Raw genomic sequence first — 21,703 nt, 5'->3', positions numbered from 1 at the left:
AAACAGGAGGAGACAGGGCTGAGGGTGTAGTCAGCAGTCAAGCACTTGCTTAGCATGCTCAAGGTGCTGGGTTCGATTTCCAGCACTACAGAAAAGAAAAAAAAAATGAAACAAGCAGAAGGAGAGAGAGGGGGATTAAAATCTTGCCCTGTCCTGAGGAGTGCCTTTTCCATCCATCAGTCAACAGTGCTGGGCAGGTCCAGGCGGCAAGCGGGGGCCGTGGCAAACATTGAGTGGTGCCTGGCACATTTTCGGAAGGCACAACTGCACAGCAGGGAGTGAGAAAACGTGTGGAACTCATTATCCCAGGAAGCTGTGCATGCTGGGAAGTATAAACAGAGAAATGGAGAGTTCTAGAAGGAGTTGGTGGCGAAAACAGGGCATAGTCCAAGGAGGACCCTTGAGTTCTAGGCTGGCTTCGTGCGGGATCCCTGTGCCCTCTCGTTTCACACTCCTCTGTGCTGCTGACAGACGTAGATGCAGACCACAAGTCGGAGCCAGAACTAAGCAGAATGTGGATATTTATTTCCTTGTAGCTCACAAAACATCTTTTTAATTCTGAGGGATTTTATTAAGTGTCACATAATCTCCCTAACCTTGTTTCGCCGTCTGTAAAAACGGCACCAGTACAAGCGACTTTATAGGGTTATTACAAGCGTAGTCTGAAGCATACTAAATAATTTGTGTCATAAGTACTAGCTATTTGCTATTATGGGAGAAAACGGTGCCATGGTCCAGCAAACATGAACCCCCCTAGGCTGAAAGAGTCAGTAAGTTTCCTTAGCACAGGCTTGTGTGAGCCTTTGAATAGGCCCAGCACCCATGATACTGTAGAGACATAAATAACAATGGATCATAGGACCTCTCTTTCTGACAATCTTCAACCTAGAACATTCTTCAGGAATGACCATTTAGTGTATTTAAGCATAAACATAATTCTGTGTAAAAGATAAGATACTATAAATATTACATTAGACTTGCTCTCTAATTAACACACTATGGAACTATTTCTCATCAGTCCATATATCTGCATTATAATTATGTTTAAGGGGCACATGTTGATACCATTTTACAGATTTTTCATGGCTTTTCAAAATTAATATCTTTCTAGGGGCCAGGAAGGAAATCCTCTGCATTTGATCTCTCTGGTAATCACACTTGCACAGCCATGGTCAGCTAGTAGCATCCCACTATCAAGCCCAAGGTTTAATTTGTGATCCTCCTGCCTCTGCCTCCTAAGTACTATCATTGCAAGGGTGCTCTACCATGGTTGGCTAAGCAACAGAACCTCTTGCAATAATGCTAAAGTGAAGAATATAGAGACCCCCTTGAAAACTGTCCCTGAGGTCTTCAGGCTTAAGTGATCAGGGGTTGGAAGTCTTTGTTTTCTAGGAAGCAAAGATCTGTGAATGACTGGTCCCTTCACAGCAGTCTTCAGCCTACAGCACTGGGGTTTGGAGTTCTGTAAGTGTCTTCATGGGTACTGATGGGAATTTATGAGCTATCGGCAATATTTCAGAAAGCAAAATGGAAAAACACGCACAGATTAAGCCAGACGTCCAGTATCTTTGCTTTGGGGGGTTGGAATTTTATCAGCTCTATGTGGCAGTACAGTCAGTACTCTGGCTGGCAGCTTTGTGATGTCCTTGATAAATAAAGCCTGGGAATGGTTACTTAATAAACACAGTTTGTTGAATAGACAAAAGTCTTTCAAATATGGGATACCAGGGAAGAGACATAATAAAGAGGGTTTGAATGTCAAAGCAAGCCCGCACAGAAGGCTGTGTAGGGTGAAGAAGGCTGTGGGAGGTTCAGATGTGACCACCGTAATGTGATCATTGGCTAGAACCGGCTTTTCAAACTGCCAAGAGCCACTGGGCCTTTCTAAGAATACTTGATACTGTTGCCCCTACCCTGTGACTCAAAAAGCACATGTAGGGCAGCCATTGCTCTCCTCCTGAGAACGTCTGAAAGAGACAAAATGAGAAACGGGGGGGGGGGGGGGGAAGGGCACCTGGGACATCCTTTACATAATTATCCAGGCCTCACTTACCTTCCTCAGACTTAGTGTGTTCAAAGGGTCATGGGCCAAAACTACCAGGCCAGGATGGTCTATCTTTCACAAGTTTGGAATTTGATGTCATTTTGCATGGGCTTCAGAATTAGAGCAGAGTTTAAGTTCTAGCCCTCTTCAAGATACATACAGACCCACATAGACATATTATATATATATATATATATGTATACATTATGTATGTATATACAGACATATCATCAATACATATATATGTATACACACATTATAAATGCATATATGTCTATACATATGCATATAATTTATATATACACATGTACATTTACATATATACATAAATACAGACACGCACATATATATGTATGTATATATATATATATCTTCTAGAACTACTTTATTTTTCTTAGACATTTCATATAAAAACTGAGTAATAATTACATTAACATATTTCATTTCATTAGTATTCTTTACTACATACATGTGTATGTGCAACACAACTCAGGGCATATACAGAGACCACACAAAGAACAATGAGTCATGTATTGTAAGAACCCAGTTTAAACATTTGTTTCCTTTTCCCAAAGATGGAAAAATGTTGAAAAGGTATTATTTTTATTTTAGTAAGCAGAAACAAGAAAAACTAAAACATCCAGATAAATTGAGGGAGGGAGGGAGGGAGGGAGAGAGAGAGAGAGGGGGGGGGGAATATGTGTGTGTAGGGGTGAATGACACAGATTTCCTGGTTCATGAATGTGTATGAGACTGTGGCCTGAAATTAACCCCAAGTTCCAAAGCCAGTCCCATTGGGCATACTCATAAATGCATCTAACCATTCAGTGCCCACACAATAAATGTGTAAATTCAGTTACTTTGCTGATTATGTGCCCATTTGCAAGCACACACCCCCACCCTGAAATCTGGCACTGGAAATATAGCCAATAATAAAATTGTCTAAATGGGTAATATTTCTTGCTTATTTACTGATGACAGTCAGTACAATTTTCATTCCAGGCCCATGACCCACTGTAGGTCTCCTCAAAGCCTGAAGCGGTGTTTAAACCTGGTGGCTCAAAGTAAAAGCTTTGCCACTAGATAGTGACATCCATGAAATAAGTCCTATTCATAAGTCATAAGCAATCACTGGCACCCTTGCCTACCTCTTTCCCAGCTGTTAGGTAGATGTAAATATCTTTCACAGGATGAGGAACAAGCTTGTAGAACACAGGTGTTTCTTCTTTAATTTCATAGATGACCTCTGGACAGTTTGAAGTCAAATTCTCACCGAGAACAACCTTTTGTTTAAAAAAAAAAAAAAAGAAAGAAAGAAATATCATTTCTATTCAGTATCCTGAATATTAGGATAGTAAGAGCTATAGCTTAACCCTGAAGTCTCGTCTTTTCCTACTCAGGCACCACCTGTAAGCACCCCCCAGCTCTGAAAAACGCACCTCTGGATATACAACCAATTATAAAATTGTCTAGCTGGGCAATGGTGGCACATGCTTTGAATCCCAGCACTCGAGAGTCAGAGGCAGGTGGATCTCTAAGAGTTCGAGGCCAGCCTGGTCTACAGAGAGAGTTCCAGGACAGCCAGGGCCGTTAGACAGAGAAAGCCAGTCTTGAAAAACCAAAAATAAAAATAAAATTGCCTAAATAGGTAATATTTCTTGCTTCATACATACATAAATATAGATAGATAGATAGATAATACATATGTGTAGATAGATAGATAGATAGATAGATAGATAGATAGATAGATAGATAGATAGATAGATAGATAGACACATATGTGTATATGTATAACTGGGTGAGAGAATATATTCCTTAATCATCCTCTCATGACTCTGTCTTCGACAAGGCTGACAATACCAAGTACACCGTTATCTGTCTGGGCAGGAGACAAAGTCACCAAAATCTTGCAGACAGCCACACTCCAATTCTGGGGCAGTGTTCTCACATATGGAAGCTTGTATCCATCATTTCTGACCAGACCTGGGCTTGACCAGAAACCACAAGTAACAGCTTCCTCAGAATCATGCCAAGAATGACCTTGAAACCAAGGCGTTGTCTGCTTAACATATATTTGCATGGGTTAATCTGTGGCTCCTCGTGGTTCTACGTAGTCGTGCATATTTTAAAGTAACCCTGACAAGTTCACTGGGATAGACAAGTGTGGACGTGTTTACATATAAAATAGAAGCAGGTGTGAATCAGTATTCTGTAGTTTGGCAATTAGACACCTGAGTGTCACTCATTTTCAGTCAACAAACATTTACCCATCGCCCATATACTGTTTGGGGTGTAGGGAAATAGCAGTGAACACAATGGGCTATGGGGCAGAGTAGATCAGGGAAAGACATCCTCCCTCAGGAAAGGGGGGTACACTGCATGGGGGGGTGAGGGATGGATGGTAGCCTCATCTGTAAACTTGGATTAATAATTGCACAATACAATTGAGCGTGATGCATGAGATAAAGTGGAGAAGAATGCAGGTTCATGGTAGGTTTTTTGTTTGTTTGTTTGGGTTTTTTTGTTTTGTTTTGTTTTTGAGGCAGGGTTTCTCTGTGCAGCTTTGCGCCTTTCCTGGAACTCACGGAGATCTGCCTGACTCTGCGTCCCGAGTGCTAGGATTAAAGGCGTGCGCCACCACCGCCTGGCTCATGGTAGGTTTTTTTTAGGAGTGTGTCACTGATTCAGAAGCCTACAAGAGTCATCTAGGTTCTGGATGAAACATGTCTTTTGTTTTAATGTATGCATTTTAATGTGTGTGGGTCTTTTGTCTGCCTGGATGTCTGGGCACCCTCTGTACGCCTTGTGCTCACAGAAACCAGAAATGGACACTGGATCCCTTGGGACTAGAATTACAGATAGTTGTGAGCCACCGTGTGGGTGCTGGGAATTGAACTCGGGTCCTCTGGAAGATCAGCCAGCGCTCTTAACTGCCGAGCCATCTCTCCGGCACGAAACGTGTTTGTTTGGGTTTTTCTGTGTTTTAATTAAAGAAGCCCAGCCAGAGCAGAGTCCCTAAAGTAAGAGGAGGCTGGTGTGAGCAGAGCAGGGTGGAGAAGGGTGGGCAGGGAAATAATGTGATAAAATGGAGGGCACTGGTTCTTCAGTCTGCGTAGACCCTGCCCTTCACTCTGCAGGGAGAGAAGCCACTATGGAGGACTTGGAACGGAAGTGTGACAAAGCACAGTGAAGTAGGACCCAGGTGTGCAAGAAGGTCAGATGAGCTACTGCTGTCACCTTGGAGACTTGGGATGGGGACCTGGGTTAGACTTGGCTTTGCCAATAAGTGGCTGTGCCACTCTGAACTAATACCTTATTTAACCTCCCAGACTACCATTTCTTCGTCTATAAACCGGGACTAATAATGCCTAACTTTGTAGGTTAAGAACCAAGTAAGAATCACGAGATACTTAACGTGTAATCGGTACCCAATGCATAATAACCTATGGCTAGATTGCAAGTTCCCTTTGGGTAGGGACCATGTTCCAATCATCCATCTGTTTATCAGTTTATCAGCCCCGTTCAGTACTCTAAAAAGTGACGGCAACAACTTTCTTGTCAGTTGGAAGACATCCAGATATATCACCTAACTCACATGTTTATTAAAAGTTTTTAACGATTTTAACCATTTTTCTGTGTGTTAGGGCGCAGGGTGAGGGTGTGGGCATGTGAGTATGGAGGTCAAAGGACAGCTTGTAGGAGATGGCCCTTCCCTTCCATTGTGTGGGTCCCAGGCATTGAACTCAGGTCGCCAGGCTTAGCCGCAAGCTCTCTTACCTCCTGAGCCATCTCATAGGCCCAATACTCACATTTCTACCACAGTGGACATTAGTCATATGACGTATGTGTCTTTAAAAAAAAATAATACCTGAGATTCTTTTTGGACAAAGCTACATTCGTGTATCCACTGAGCAGTACTCCCAAAATATCAATATGGCACCTTGGCATTTGCTGTTTTATTACTAGCTCTTTATCAGCTGGGCACAGGGAGCAACTTCCTGTAGCTACTAACTCCTGGTACTGCTTCTGAGTCCCCAGTGGACTTGGTCCAGCTCATCAGCAGACTACTCAGCCACTGCGGCAGCAGCTCAGCAACCGAATATATGAAATATGACTTTTTAAAATCCCCTTTTAAAACAGCAGCAGCGAGGTCTCGGGGGAGTGGGAGAGATCTATGGCTCATTTGAAAATGACTCTGGAGCCGCGCTTGGCAAGATGGTAGCCACTAACCACCCAGGGCTGTTTAGATACAATCGAAAGTTCCATTTCTCCCTCGTTCTAGCCATATTTCAAGTACTCAGTAGTCACCCTCAACTAGCGCTGCCACACTGGTGCAGATGTGAAATACTTCTATCAGGACACAACGTTCTCCTGAACAAGGCTGGCCTGAAGAAAAGAGTTAAGTGGCTGGAACCAAGGGGGTCGGCAGGCACTGAGCCCGTAAGTGGCAGTCTTGCCGGGTTCTGCCTAACTCATAACTAACTCATAAGCTACACCAGGACTGAGCTTGGAATTTAGACAGCTGCCGTGGTTGCTTCTGGAAAGGGTGGTTCAGGAGGAAAGAGAGGAAGCAAAAAGACTGACGGAAAGATGCTCGAGTAAGCCTCAAGAGAAGTCGCAGCTCAGGGCCTGCTTCAGGAAGGCATCCCACCAAACGCATCCCTCCCTCGGGAAGGCTTCCTGTACCCCATTCCCAATGCTAACCCTCAACCTGGACCAAATCAGATCTTCCATGCTAACGTCCACATAGCCGAGGAAGAAGTCAAAATCAGCTAAATGGCACGGAAGCAAACAAAATCCTCAAGACACTGTGGGACCCAGAACCTGGCTTTTCAGTAAGCCAATGGGAGCCAACAAAGTGTGCGTGTGTGTGTGTGTGTGTGTGTGTGTGTGTGTGTGTGCGTGTGTGTGTGTGTGTGTGTGTGTGTGTGTGTGTGTATGTGTGTGTGTGTGTGGGGGGGGTCGTGCTTTAGGTAAGAGGCAACCAAATGTGCCCCAGACACCAATTTGAACCAAATAATTTCAAGTGTATTTTTAATCAATTGTGAAATTTCAGCTATATTCAGTAGATAATCCTAAGGAATTACGGATAATTTTGTTAACTGTGATAATGACATTGCAGTCACAGTTGGGAACATGATAATAATTTCTCAGAGAGGCATAATGAAATGCATTGGGGTAAATGTCATAGTGTCTGGAATTCGCTTTAAAATAAGAAGAGACATAAAGTAATCTAGAAAAAAACACCATCACTCATCAGTGTTCGGGAAGTCAGGAGCCTCGAAGCAGCCTTCACAGGGTCTCACGCCATCTACTCTTGAAGCACAGCTGGCGTAGATAGAAGAGGTGTGATACAAATCTGTTTACTTGACACCTTGAAGATGAGGCACCAGCATCCTCCAACATTCCCAATTAGGGCAGGGAAGCCTGCCTTTCTTTCTAAAAAATAATGTTACCAGATAATGCTTTGCCAGGGCTTACCAACAATTTCCTAAACAAGCTCCTTGGCATGGCCTGCTCACCATAGATGCTAGGTGTGAACAGGCATGTGTCCAGGATGGTGGAATTAAGATCCATCTGCAAGACAATCTAACATTATTCATGAAAATTATGAAGCATGTATTCTTGGACCCTGAAACCTCTGTGTGTGTGTGTGTGTGTGTGTGTGTGTGTGTGTGTGTGTGTGTTGACATATTCACTGTAGCATCCTGTTATAAGTAAAAGTCTAAAACTACCTAAATATCAATAATAGGGAATTATGGAAACAATAGGGTTATATAAACAATGGTGTAAAAAACAAATTGGGTTATGTAAATAGTAGCGTAAAAAGTACCCTTCAGCCATCAAAAAAACCCAGAAAGCGCTTTTATTGTTCATATAGTTAAAATGTTATAGCAAATATGTATTCATGTAAATACAACTGTTTGTACACACATATGTATGTTTAACGTGTTACCTGTTTAATAAAAACGGGGCAGAGGAAAGGCTATCCTGTTTTGCTTATAGATATAGGCAAGTTCTTGTTAGAAAGCTACCTATGAGCCTTCTGGTTGCACTGAGAGCCTGGAATGGGAAGCTGGGAATGGATGGTTTTCACGTACTCTCTTGGTTATTTAGTGTTTTAAATAATGTCCATGTATTATCTTTAAAAATAAAGACCTGAGGGCAGGCATGGTGACACACACTATTAATTCCAGTACTAGGGAGGCAGAGGCTGGCAGATCTCTTCGAAGTTTGAGACTAGCCTAGTCTACATCGGGAGTTCCAGGCCAACCAGGACTACACAGTGAGATTCTGTCTCAATCAATCAATCAACCAACCAACCAACCAACAGATAAATAAATGCACTTAAAATGTAAAGATTTTTGAAAGTGAGTGGGTCAAACTGCTTTTCTTTTGGCCAGATTATGTAAACAATGACCTCCACACCCCAGAGAGAAAAACAATGGGAAGTTTTCATTTTTATTCCAAAGGTCCCAAATGCACCACACCAGGAGGCTGGGACATCTGCTTGTGCGGTCCTCAGTCCCATCTCTCAGAGATGAGCACAGGTTTCTCCTGACATCTCCCAGCCCACCCAGACCAGGGGCCCAGGGGTCCTCAGGGACTTTCAATTGTGGAGTGCCTGAGGAGATCCACACAGAGAAGAAAAGCCACAGAGACTAGAGCCAGGGGGACATTCCTCTTTGGCCCAGTTTAGGTGGGCAGCTTTAGAAAAAGAAGAGGATCAGAGGAGCAGTGCAGGAAGGAACCGTGAGTCACAGCCACCCCAAAATGGGTGGAATTTTGCATAAGAGCAACCTCATCCAACTCACACAACACGCTGCTGGGGCATGATGTGGATTTTTATTTATTGCTTCTAGCATACGACCTTAATATAGATCTAATCTGAAGTCACTCTGCCTCCTCCGTGAATGTTCTTACATTCTCCTCATTGTCCTGCCTCACCTCCTCTGAGGAGCTCTCCTGGATTGCCTGCCTCTCCACGGTACACACTGCCTTTCTTTCTCCATCCCTCTTGTGTTCTTCTCGGCACTTATCTACTCTCTGAAATGACTTTATCGTTGGATAATTAATGGAGTTGCTTTATGCCTTTGCTTGCCCTACACACTCAGCAGGCTTCTCTCTCCGGCTCACCTTTGTAGCAGCTCTTTTGAGATAGATGTCTCACGATGTAACCCCTGGCTGTCCTGGAACTCACTATGAATACCAGGCTGACTTCCAACTCACAGAGATCCTCCTGCCTCTGCCCCCCTCCCCACAAGTGCGAGGATTAGTACACACAGCTCTTTGGGGGTCACCTTGGTACCCAAGTCACCAGAGCAGTGTCTGGTGGAGAAAAGGCTTCAGAAAAATATTTCTTAAATGAAATGCTATTCTGTTACCATTTAAGAATTTGTAAAGCTCGTCCCATTCTCTCAGCCAAAGCCCGTGTAGAAAACAAATGTTCCCTGATGGAGAATTTCGGTTCATGTCAACATGCTGTTGCTCTTGACATCCTCCTGAAGCCTCGTGGTAGGCTATTAACTAGCCCCGAGATTTTTGCTGCATGCAAAAAAATCTCCCAGGCATGCTGCTAAATTTAAACGGGCAGCGATTTCCACACCACACAGTCACAGGACAGCTCCATGCCACATGGTAGAGAAGATGAAGAGAAACAGGGGGAAAAAAAAAACACTAAGCAAAACACTCTTTCTTTGTTCCTGTATGATTGTCATGAGATAGAAAAGCCATGTTCACCAAGCTAAGATGTTTTAAGCCAAACTTATTTTACCTTCTCTGAAGCTGGTCAGTAGCTGAGTAAATGAACCATTTGTCTTGTTTATTCTTTCACTAAAATGGTTTTTGAGAAATGCAGGGAAGGAGACTCCCCTAGACACACAAAGCAGTTATCTAATACTGTATAGCGGGCCTCAGTAGCTAGGAAAAATAAAGATTAGGCATGAAGATGAGGGGACTCTCCTGTTTCCAGTCTATTTACTTCATAGTATGTAGCTAGAGAAGTACGTGGCCTGAACTCCAAGTTCCAGACTTGTATATTGCTTGAGAGTAACTGTTCCAAGTCAGGGAGTCCCCAAACTCACAAGCTGGAAGGTGTGAAATGGAGTGAACCGGAAATAAGCTTTCTATGACATTCTACGCAGCCAACCACGGAGCCCATTTCCAAGCTTGCCATTGCCTGTGGTGTCTCCTGTTTGGTCCATTACCTTTGCCCAGCTCTCCTTCTGCAGCTCCGGGCCTGTCTTGTCCTGGGTTCTTTTTTTTTTTTTTTTTTTTTGCCTATTTTTACATTCTGTGGGAGACTACTAAAATATTTCATTTTAAAACTCTCTCATACGTTCACTTGACAACCCTACCAGCCAGAGGTCCGGTGAGATCCTTCAGGAATTTCTAGATGAATTCTGGAATTGACTTGACATGACTCCATGGTTTGGGAAAATGAAAAGCCACTTGTAGGAGCAGAGTCTTGACAGAGCTGGCAAGGTTGCCAGTTCTGATGAAGCATGTGAGAAATACCCTTTTGCTGGCTGTGGGGACAGAGCACGACATAGCTTCCTGGGCCTTGCACACGACCTCAGCACCAAGGAAGTTGGGAAACCCTAGCCTCCTGGGGTGGGGGGGGGCAGGGCACTCAAACAATGTGAGCACAGAATGTTTACTGTTCCTCAGAAGGAGCCCCCTGGGGAAAATCCGGGTTCTACTGGGGGTACAGAGGTCCCCTCGAGCCACCGGCAGCCTCAAGAAGAGAGGCTCATCCCTCGGCTGCCAGAAACTGTCCCCAAATAGGAACAAACTAAAAACCACAGAAACCCATAGCCCCTTCTCCGGAAACCTCAAACACTGTTGTCTTGGGATCAGCCCAGGCACCCCAGAATCAGACAGAAAAGTTCACAGCTCTGCTCAAGCCCCCTGCCAAGCTCTACAGAGTACATTTAAAGTGTAAATGCAGTTTTGCTGGAGGATAAAAGCTTGGACTCTGGGGATAGATTTTTTTTTTTTTTTTTCTGTTCAAATCACCTTGAACCCAGCTACCTTACTCCCTAAAGCCCCCGGATTTCTCATTGATGAAGTGGGGATGGCCATAGTATTGACTCATAAGGATTAAGTGAATCAACCCATGCAGAAGCCGATTGGGATGGCAGGTGCAAAGTAAGAGCTCAGAAATGCTGGCTATTATCATTCCTCACCCACTACCTTCTTATCTTTTATGCTTGTAAGAAAGGTTAATGGGCATGCAAAAAGTTACAAATTTCACATTTCATGCACATTCCCTTATTACTTATTGTGCCACCGGGAAAGGCTCAAACTCTTTCCACTCTGCCCTTGAGATAAGGAGAATGTTCTACATGCAACAGAGTCAGCCCAAAGGAATCCGAACCACATGGCAGACTCTTCCACAGTTGGAGAACGACATGGCATGTGTTCCTCGGATGGCATACCCCATGTGACACGTGCCATGTGGATTTCCAAACACTGAGTTTGGAGTCGGCACACTTTCAGCTGATTTCAGTGGAGAGGCTGACAACTTTAAAAAAATGATCACATAGAATCGTATTCAGAAAGGATGCAAAAAAAAAAAAAAAATGGAGAAATGATGAAGGGAGGGTTGGGGTGGGGCACGACCTGCGTATGACCACAAATACACCTGCTGAGAAATGGGTAGGGTAAGACCTTTGAGTTCCACATTTTTTCAGTTTCCCTACCATTTCATAAAGGCAGAAGGCAGGAGGGTAGTAATAAGGCACCAGCAAAGCATAAAGTCTCCAGGTTTTTCAGGGCTCATCATTGAAATCTTACCTTTGGAGGTAGTACCGTCTTCCCGGAGAGGGAGCGGGGGTATCTTTAAAGACACTTTTTAAAAAACTGATCCAGTATCTTGGCTCACGTTCAAAATTGTGTTCCCATAGAACAGAGCACGGTAGAGCTATTTAAGAGTCCTGTTTACAAAGGGTTTGCAGCAGCATTTTAATAGATGCCTCTTCCCTCATTAGCTGAAGAAAAGGAGGATGCAGAACTGGATTGGGCCTGACCTCAACTATGTAAAAAAAGCACCCAAAATGCTGACAGCAGTTGCCTCTACATGACGCAATTAAGGATCATTTTTTTTTCTTTGCCTTCCTCTTAGCCTCCCTGCTACCCCGCAACTCCCTACGTGAGCCCACAGATCTTTCACAGGCAGTGGGGGGAAAAATTATTTAAATAGCGTGAGGTTTAAAATGGCACCAAATTATATTAAAACTCCATGAGGTTTGCAGAGATTTAAGAAGTCAGGTTTTTACTGGTGGTGGTAAAAACAGCAACTGGCTGCCGGATGGATGCCTGCCTCACACCCAGCCGGGCATAGACTACGGTGCCTGGCACATGTCAAAATGCCTTCGCCTCTTGATCACTGCGAAACTGATGAGTCAGGCTGTGGGTGATCCAAGCCCTTTCCTCTCCTCCCCCCACCGTCTGCATCGGGCTGGGTTTTGTTTTTTTTTTTTGTTGCTCATTAGTATCTCCACATCGCGGCTTAGAAGCCAAGCCTGTGTCTATCAGCGTTCATCTTCTCTATCAGATCTGGAGAGAGTGTGGCAAGGGGGAAGTGAGATGCTTTTGAACAGAAGGATCTGGGGGTTCTCTGTGCCCGATCCTATTTTTTTTTGGAGGGGAGGGGGTGTCTCCAAATAGTCTCAAGGGCTACATCCAAGGATCTGCACACGGGATAGAAGAGGGAGTCTGAAAGGAATTACCATCCTGTCCATGTGTTGGGCAGGATGGGAGACAGCAGACTTTCAACCCTCACCACCTCCTGCTGTGGGAGGGAACTGTCCCAAGAGACAGTGGAGTGGGGGGAGTGGGCTGATCCTCAAGAAGTAAACACAGGGTGAGGTCAGAGGTCCCCCCAACTGTAGGAACCTCAGCAGTCCTGGGACTCCCTCCCAGCACACCCTCTACTTACTGAGAGGCCCCAAGGGAGGTTCCTAGAAGCTGAGGCACAGGGGGGAAGGTCCCTGTAGCTGGGGGAAATGAATCCTGCCTCCAAAGATGTTCCAGGTTCAAATCCCTGCACTGCCCTTTTGTTACCTTGGCCAATCACTCAACAACTCTAGGCCTCCATTCTCCCATCTGTAAAATGGGGCTGTGAGAGTACTGAATTAGTTAGAGGCAGAGGTAGAGGGACTTAACATGCAGGAAACACTATAAAAATGTTAAGTCAGGGCTGGAGAGATGGCTCAGTGGTTAAGAGTACTGACTGCTCTTTCAGAGGACCTGGGTTCACTTCCCAGAGCCCACGTGGCAGCTCACAACTATGTGTAACTCCAGTTCCAGGGGATCTGAGACCCCCACGCAGATATACAAGCAGGCAAAACACCAATGCAGATAAAATAAAATAGAAAAAAAAAAGTTAAGTCACCAATGAAAACAAAATGCCAATCTATCCTTGTTAATTGAACCCTAAAAATGAGACTACAGATGGGGGTCTTGAAGGGGTACCCCACATAGATCCTGAGGACAGCAAGACTTAATCTCAACTGCCTCTCTATTAGCAGCCTGAAGCTGCCGCTTGGCCCCATCCCCTGGCTTCCAACAAGACTGAACCTTGGACAGCTTCACACAAATGGCTGAACTGAACCCCAGGACAGGGAAGCCAGGTCGTCCCATGGGGAACTATTTATAGGCAAGTGTTCCTTCACCTCCAATTCTCCATGTGACAGTCTGGTAGGCTCAGCTTGGGGAAACGGTGTTCTTGTCAAAACACTTGTCAAAAACATCCCAAATCTGAAGAGATAATTGGTACGGAGACCCAGGGAGGATGGATAGAAATTTCTTCTGCGGGGTTAATGGGCCTGATTGGCCTGACCAGGTTAGTATGTCCACGGGCACCCCTGGGTGACAAGTGTGCGCAGATTGATAAGCATCTACCTCTCCTTTCCCCAGGAAATGAAACCAGCACAACAGGAAAGATGATCAATGTATATTTTAAAAGTATATGTATACAAACAAATTCCCTCCCATATGTTACTGGGTTTCCTCCAAAGGAAACAGATTCAATCAAATGCCTACCCAGCACTCGGCACCGTGTCAGGCTGAGGGAATTCATGGCCCCTTTTACAGGAAGCTTAAAATCAAGTTGGCAGGGTAAACATGGACCGCAGAGGCTAGGTATCAATAACAATAACGAGTCAAAACAGTAACAAGTCAATAACAAGTCAAAAGATGATGCTAGTGGTGAGTAGCTCCGGGGATAGGGAGAACAAGGTACCTCTAGGGGCTTGGACACCATCAAAGAGAAAGTGGAGTCTGTGCCAAATACAGAAGGACTCAGTGAATCACAGAAAAAAGGGAAAATAAATCAGGCTGAGGGTAGGTAGGGTCAAAGGAGTACACAGTGACATGTATCCAAGCTTGGTTGGAGGGAGGCCGTAGGTGTGAGGACAGTTACAGGCCATCAGAGGAGGGAACGGGTTTTCTGGCTTGTCTAGTATAATCTCATTTTACAGTTGGAGAAATGGAGGCTGAGCGAGGCTCAATGACCTGCCTAAAGGCACAGCTAGCCCAGGAGGTGCAGCAGCTGGGAAAACAGGCCTGCCAGTATTCAATTAAGAGTCTGAGCTGAGAGGCCACCGACGGGCTGCCGAGAGAGGTCAAGCGGTGTCTAGGGTGAACGGCACAGCGCGGTTCCCGGCTACGACTGGTACTGGAGGCCACCGGAGACATGCAATTCATGCTTGCTAATGACATTGATAAGATGGCCCCTGGGTAATTTCAGATGAGTCTCTTGGGGTTCTGATTTGGCTTTCTCCTCTTCCCTACTCTCCCTCCCCTAGGTGAATTTAAAAAAAAAAAAAATTTCTCAATTTGACCAGGGATCATCCATATGGTGTGTGGGGGAAATAGTCCTGTGAAATGGAAGTCCAGGAGAGTCTCAAAGGATTTCAGATCTCTAACCTCTCCTTGGCATGTATAGGTACAAAGGGCAGAAAACAAACCCCCTCTGTGGGTGGTGAGTGGGCCGTGGGGAGGGCACACCTGTTGTTTTTTTTTCTTCTTCTTTTTCTTCTTTTCAAGCCTGCAATCGCTCATCTCTTTGAAGTTGTGAGAAATCAGGTACTTTGTACGTTTCCAGTGTAAAGGAGAGAGAACTGAAAGGTTAAATGTCTCAGGGAGGTGAGTCAGGGATGGGGTAGAGGCTAGACGTGCATTCATCTCACCCAGCAGCTATGAGCAAGGGCATGTGTGGCTCATTCCCAGAGGGCAGGTGGCTGGTGCAGTGCCTCGTTACAGGCTGAGGGTGGTGAGGGAGAAGAGGAACGACATACAGGTCTCTAAAATGTCCTCCAAGCCTCGTCAGGGCAGGGGTCTCTATGGCACTAACAAAGCAATGTCCGGGGTACAGTCTTGTGTAGAACTCAGCAGCAGGAGGGGAAATTAAAAACAGACAGGAACCAAGTGGATCTTATTAAAAGTAGACATCTGAAGAACCACAGAGAAACCAACCTTAAGTAACTGGCCGTCCCCAGTCCCCAAGAACAAAACAGTCCTGTTCATCACCATGGTGCCATACACAGATGTCAGGTCGGAGTGGATCAGCGTAGACGATGCAATTGGCTGGACCTGTTCGGGCCGATCCCCTTCTTTCTGCACAGAAATGAGCAAATAAGGAGAAAAATTATCATTTTTTAAAACCTAAGCACTTCCCTTTATACTGATAAAATGCCACTCATGAACTCTTAGGGTGTTTGCATTTCTGAACCCTAGATACATTCTCTTCAACAGGATCCTTGGGAACAGCTTTCACGGGCTTCCTCTGCCAACTCACCCTGCTTGCCCAAGCCAGCGAAAGTGACGTGCTTAACTGCATATTCACATGTACCGATTGCCAGCACTGAGCAAGCCGTCCACTTCACAAGCCTGAGACACACACACACACACACACACACACACACACACACACACACACACCCCAGCCCCGTTTGATCTACAAAGCAGAGTTCTCCATTACTGCCAGGAGAGAACCCATTTCTGAATCAGGGCTGGACACTGTACTTCTTGCAGGGTTCTGTTGTAGTTCATTTTAGCTAGGCATGGGCTTCTGGGACTTGAAAGGTGAACATTTCCCAAGGTGTACCTCAGACTCTACCATATCGGATAGCAGGATCCTACCGGTAGGGCAGCAGAGAGGAAGGATTCAGAATAGACAAGAAAGCGCACTGTGAAGCCTAAAGACTGATGTAGAGGGCAGAAGGCAGAGAGAGCTGTGGAGGGTGGTAAGACACGGTGACCCAGCTAATGAGGAACCGAGTAGGACTGGACCTTGAACTGTTGCCGTTAAGGAGGAAGTGAAAGGCGCAAACCCTCAACCCAAACGCATTTCAAGTCTGAGGCTTGGAGCACATGTAATCACATGCTTGCTCCTGCTCATTAAATAAAGGCCCTCTTCAAACCCGGGAACCCAGAGAGTATCAGCCACAACGTCTTTTCCTTTTTTGTTTAAAAGAAATGAAGGGCCCCATGCTGCTTCCTGCCTCCAACGACAGGAAGCTGAGTTTGCTCCACAAATCTCTGGAAGATAGGGAGCTGAGAGAGAGCCGTTGCCCGGTGCAGCTACCAAACCCAGTGTGATAGCATGCTTTATCTGCCAGAGCCTGATTCCTAACTGTACTATGGTTTTTCAAAGGCACATTTAAATCCCAGCCAATGAGAGAGCTGGCAAACTTCAGTAAGCATCATAGTGACTCCTGAAATGGGACAGTTTGGGAGGGGAGCAGAGAGGTGGGTGGGGGGTGTCCAAGAATTATTAACTTCATTAGTTTATTGCCAACAGTGTTTATGTCTCTCAATTTATGTCTTATTAAATATTCATTCTTTTTAAACCCACCAAGTTTCATTAACATCTAAACTAAATGGATTCATGGACTAAATCGATTTCTGAAGGCTTTAAGGTGCCATCAATATTTCTTTGTTGATGCTGTTCTGTGAGCTAGGATAGCTTCCTCCAATACTCCATCACTTTTTCAAGGAAGGAATGCCGTAACCTAAGAGAGTGGCTTATTTGCATCAAGTGTTCTACGGTGAACGGACTTTTGGAATATCCATTAGAGATTTATTTTTCCCGTGAAAGACAGTACATCTCATGCAGTTGGGAAGGGCGAGGAGCTATCCTGTTAAAATTGAAGTTAAGGGAAAAAGCTCTCTGTGGGCCTGGGGACTGGAACAATAGACCACTGTTTAGATAAGGAAGCCTCGTGATTATGAGAAGAAAAGTTGGATGACCTTTAAGTTTAAAAAAAAAAAACCCACATACACATCACACATTCTGACTTAAAATAAAACCAGAACTGATCAAACGTAAGGTCAGTTCACCATGCTTATTATTTTTTTATGAAATATTTGAGTGTCACAAGGCTAAGTTGGCGAATCAGGCATCATTTCTGGGTTTCCAGAATGTTCTCACACTACTCTTATTTTTTAATAGTGGACTACACTTTTTGTCATCTTATAACATAGAGTAAAGGCTGTGGTTATGGATTATTCATAAGTACATACCAGGCGGGACTGGAGTCTTAGGTCTGGTATACAGTAGGAACCAAATAACTGCTCCTGTTCCAGTTAGCCATGAAGAATGATGTCACAGAGGCCTTTGCTGAGGCTGCGTGAGATATCCTATTTGCCAAAGATTGGCTCCCAAGTCACATAGGCTGGTCAGGAGCTAAACAGGAACAAGGGGAAAATTGTTCCCCGATCACAATCTTCGGTGCTCTAGCATCTCCCTGTGACTTCCGACTTCTTCTCTAAAGATGTAGCTTTCCCAACTAAGCCCCAGACCATTAGCACAGCTCCGCGGTCACTCAAGCGGTGTTGTCACACTTGAGAGCCTGGTGGGATGAAACACTCACCTGGGGCTAGTCTGCCTTTGAACTCAGTTCTCACTCACTGGATGACCTGGGTGACTTAATTCATCCGTGTGGGAGTTGGCTTGCTCTACTATCTGACAAGGCCAACGTGCCTGATCGGAAGGCTAGTTATGAAGAAGAATTTCTACATGATCATATGAGTAATATCACCTAACACACCAATATTCACAGTGTGCTAATAGAACATGTATTTTAATCACCCAAAGGCAGTATAGACAGTGAACCCGATACCTATGTTGAGCCTGGGGCTGTTAGTCCCTAGCTAAGTAACTTTAAACCCATTGTTTCAGCCTCAATATCAGCGGTTCTCAACCTGGGGGTCACAACCCCTTTAGGGTCACATATCAGATATCTACATTATGATTCACAACAGCAGCAAAATGACAGTTATGAAGCCGCAGCAACATTATTTTAGGGTTGGGGGTCCCCACAACAGGAAGAACTGTGTTAAAGGGTCGCAGCATTAGGAAGGCTGAGAACCACTGCTCTGTATCATGGAAGGGTTGGTAATAACATTTCTTCTCAACGGTTGTTAGAAGGACTAAATGAGTTAGCACACAAGTCTCAGCAGAGCTTAGCAGAGTGCCTGTCTCACAGGAGCACAGGTAAGCCATGCTTGCTGCCACCATTTGAAAATGCAAACAGTTACCACCACACCCAAGGTAGCTGTTCCTCCCTTCTTTGCCAAAAGACCTCACATTTCCTTCAGATCACAATAACCTGAGCCGGGCAGAAACCACAGCTGGTCTACATGCCAGTCACCATTGCCAGACACTTGCCCTCCTACCTCACAGAACTACGGGTGTTCATTCCCAGTGCTAGCCGGTGAGATACAAGGCTAGCGCTGGAAGGGATCCTGGGAACAGATATCCTCGCTGATAAGAGAAAACTCTTAGGGTAAGCCATTGCTCTTTCTCACTCCTTCCCTTGGAATACAGTTGTATGATGTATAGAATGTATAAAATGCATAGATGTTAAAAAGTATAGACTATACATCATGGGCAGAAAAAGGAAGACATTTTGCTTGCACCAAATCCAAGATGGAGGCTGAAAACCAGCACGCTGAGATTGGCACAGGAGGAAAGAACAGACCCTAGGTTCTCGGGGAAGGAACAGACTAAGGTAACAGTAGCTGTCATGGGTTATGCCACTGTCAACCGAATTTTCTGCAAATCACTGTTTAAGAAAGAGGAATCATAACTTGCTGGATCAGGCCGTGGACCAGCTGGGAGGTCCTTAGACACGGTTGGAACTTTGTAGCTAATTACGAGCCTGGAAGAAAAGAGGAGCGACGAGGCTGGGCCCACCAGGAAACTCTAAGGACTGGTCTGCCTGAACGGAAATGGACTCTTTTATGCTGGAAACACAGAAATGGACAGGTCCCCGTGAATGCAGAAAGGAACCCTCAGAATGCCTTTCTTACGCTCATTTCAGCAAACGCAAACAAAAGAAAGACCCAGAGAAACCCCCTCACAAAAGTGAAGTTAATACCTACAGAGCCCAGCAGAAAAGGGGGGGGGGATTGTGCAGGCAGCCCCCTGTGTCCAGAAATTGTTCTTACTCCTTTTCCCCTCTGGCCTCTTTTCTATTTTGCCCTTCTCTCCCCTTAGGGCATAATTGTTAATGTCGCTCTCAGCCCATTCTGTCTAGTTTATTATGTGTAATTTCTCTTGGAGTCCCAGCCTCTGCTTGTTCGTCTGTCTAACAAGGTTAATGCCTTGTAATGATGCTTTCGCCGCTCCTGCCTTTCATGGAAAACTCCAATCTCGACGTAGCTCTAAACCTGGCCTCCCTTTGGGCTTTCTTGGTTCCCTTAGAGTTGACATTCTACTTCTTCCTGCAACATCTAGCCATAACCACATGCCTCCCCCCACTATTTCTCTGCCTCTTCCCCTGCAGTCCCTGTTGGACCCGCTCATTTGAATATTTTCAGGGTTTAAGTAAATCTTTCACCTACCTGGGAACTTGCTCTCTCCATTCCCACCCCACTTGTTACTCTGAATCATAGCAGTCAGCTCATTGCCTTCAGAACACCTATAATTGCTTTGTAAGTTGTACTTATTGTCCATCTCCCTGCAGACTCTCAGCTCTACCACAGTTCGTCTTGTTCTACTCTTGAAGGCAGGCTCCTCCTCAGCATCCAACTCACAGCAAGTTGTCGATAAATGTTTATTGAATGAATAAATAAACACACGGATCAATGTTGGAATACTTTCAATCAATACCTCATCAGGCATCTACGGAACATTGCTAAGTGGGCTTAATCATTACAGAGTTCTTCAACTGAGCCAAGATGTGTCCCTTGCAAACCGTGGGTCTTGGTTCTGCATTAGAGAGCAATAGTAAGTGACTACTCCACACATTCTGCAGCCAGGTATCCTGGCCTTCTCTAAATCTCATATCCACAGTTTACCAATAACTCAGAAGAGACAGCTTCTGGATCTATTGGCTTCTTAATCCATAGACAGCCTACTGACTGAGTATATTACCATTTAAACTGTGGCTCTAAGTCGGTTATGGTAGTACACACCTAATTTGTCCAGTAATCAGCAGGCTAAGGAAGAAGGATCATGGATTTGCGGCAAGTTTGACCTACATTTCAAGTTTTAAGGTAGGCAAGGCTGTACAGAGACACCGTGTCTCAAAACAACAGCACACAAACAGCAACAACAACAAAATAAAATAAAATACTGCAGCTCTAAGAACGGAGCAAAGAATTCGACATAAGCTCTTCACAAAATAAAAGAACACGGGTTCAATACCCAGGACCCATGTGCGGAAGAAGAGAACTGATTCTTGAAGATTATCCTGTGACTTCCACATGCGTACCATGGAATGCTCATGCACACGTAAATAAATGAACAAATGTTATATAAAAATAATTGAGTATTAAAGAGAATGCAAGAGGTGCTTTAATATATAATTTCATGAGCATAGTTGACATTATTTCAACTCTTAAAGTTACTGATAAAAGCATGGAGGAGTAGGAAGAGATTTGGAGTACAAACTATGAGCTCCGTTGCAAGCTCTATTACTTATGAGTTGTGAGAGTTTAGGTGGTCATTTCTCCTCTCTCAGTTTTCTTCATCCATCCTTCTACCCACCCACCCATGAGCCTACCCATCCATCTGCTCACCTATCTATCCATTCATCCACCCATCTACCCACTCATCTATCCATCCATCCATCCATCCATCCATCCATCCATCCATCCATCCACCCACTCATCTATCCATCCATCCATCCATCCATCCATCCACCCACTCATCTGTCCATCCATCTATCTATCCATCCATCCATCCATCCATCCATCCATCCATCCATCCATCCACTTGCTGTTGGCTAAATGTCTGATCTATAAAATACATATAGGAGTAAGTTCATAGGCAAAAATAAGTCAATCAAGTGAGATTTGAAACAAAATGAGACACTTTCCATTTCCTATTATGGTTTCTCCAATGGTTTAAAGTGGAAGTCCCATTCATATCCTGAGTTCAGGGCAGAATTCAAGGAACCCATGAGACATGACGGGAGGCAGGCACATCTTTATTTCAGCAGGCTCTAACTGAAGCAGCATTTCCTTTCATTTTGGATTCAGTCCACAGTAGTATTAAATGAAGCCATGCCTTTGTCACCAAAAGAAATCAGATATTTTCATATCATTTCATAGTTGCTGCAGATATCTCAAAATATCATTTAGGCTCATCTCTACTTTGAGATTATGGTGGTTACTGCTGCTAGATCTTGCTGTGGGATGTGT

The 21,703-nt window shown here is 44.6% G+C and overlaps 1 protein-coding gene across 1 annotated transcript in view; it reads right to left on the bottom strand.

The window, feature by feature from the left end:
• The window catches only part of Plxnc1 (plexin C1), a 127,411-nt gene extending 111,239 nt beyond the window's left edge, over positions 1-16,172 (bottom strand). The window contains exons 1-3 of the mRNA XM_059245806.1: positions 16,158-16,172; positions 15,527-15,667; positions 3,193-3,327 (exon numbers count right to left, since the gene is read on the bottom strand). Coding sequence (XP_059101789.1) covers positions 3,193-3,327; positions 15,527-15,667; positions 16,158-16,172 — 291 coding nt within the window. The remainder of the gene's footprint in view (positions 1-3,192; positions 3,328-15,526; positions 15,668-16,157) is intronic.
• Positions 16,173-21,703: the final 5,531 nt, after the last annotated feature.

Source organism: Peromyscus eremicus, chromosome 18, assembly GCF_949786415.1.
Source record: "Peromyscus eremicus chromosome 18, PerEre_H2_v1, whole genome shotgun sequence".
NCBI lineage: Eukaryota > Metazoa > Chordata > Mammalia > Rodentia > Cricetidae > Peromyscus > Peromyscus eremicus.
This window is presented reverse-complemented; position numbering and strand designations above follow the sequence as displayed.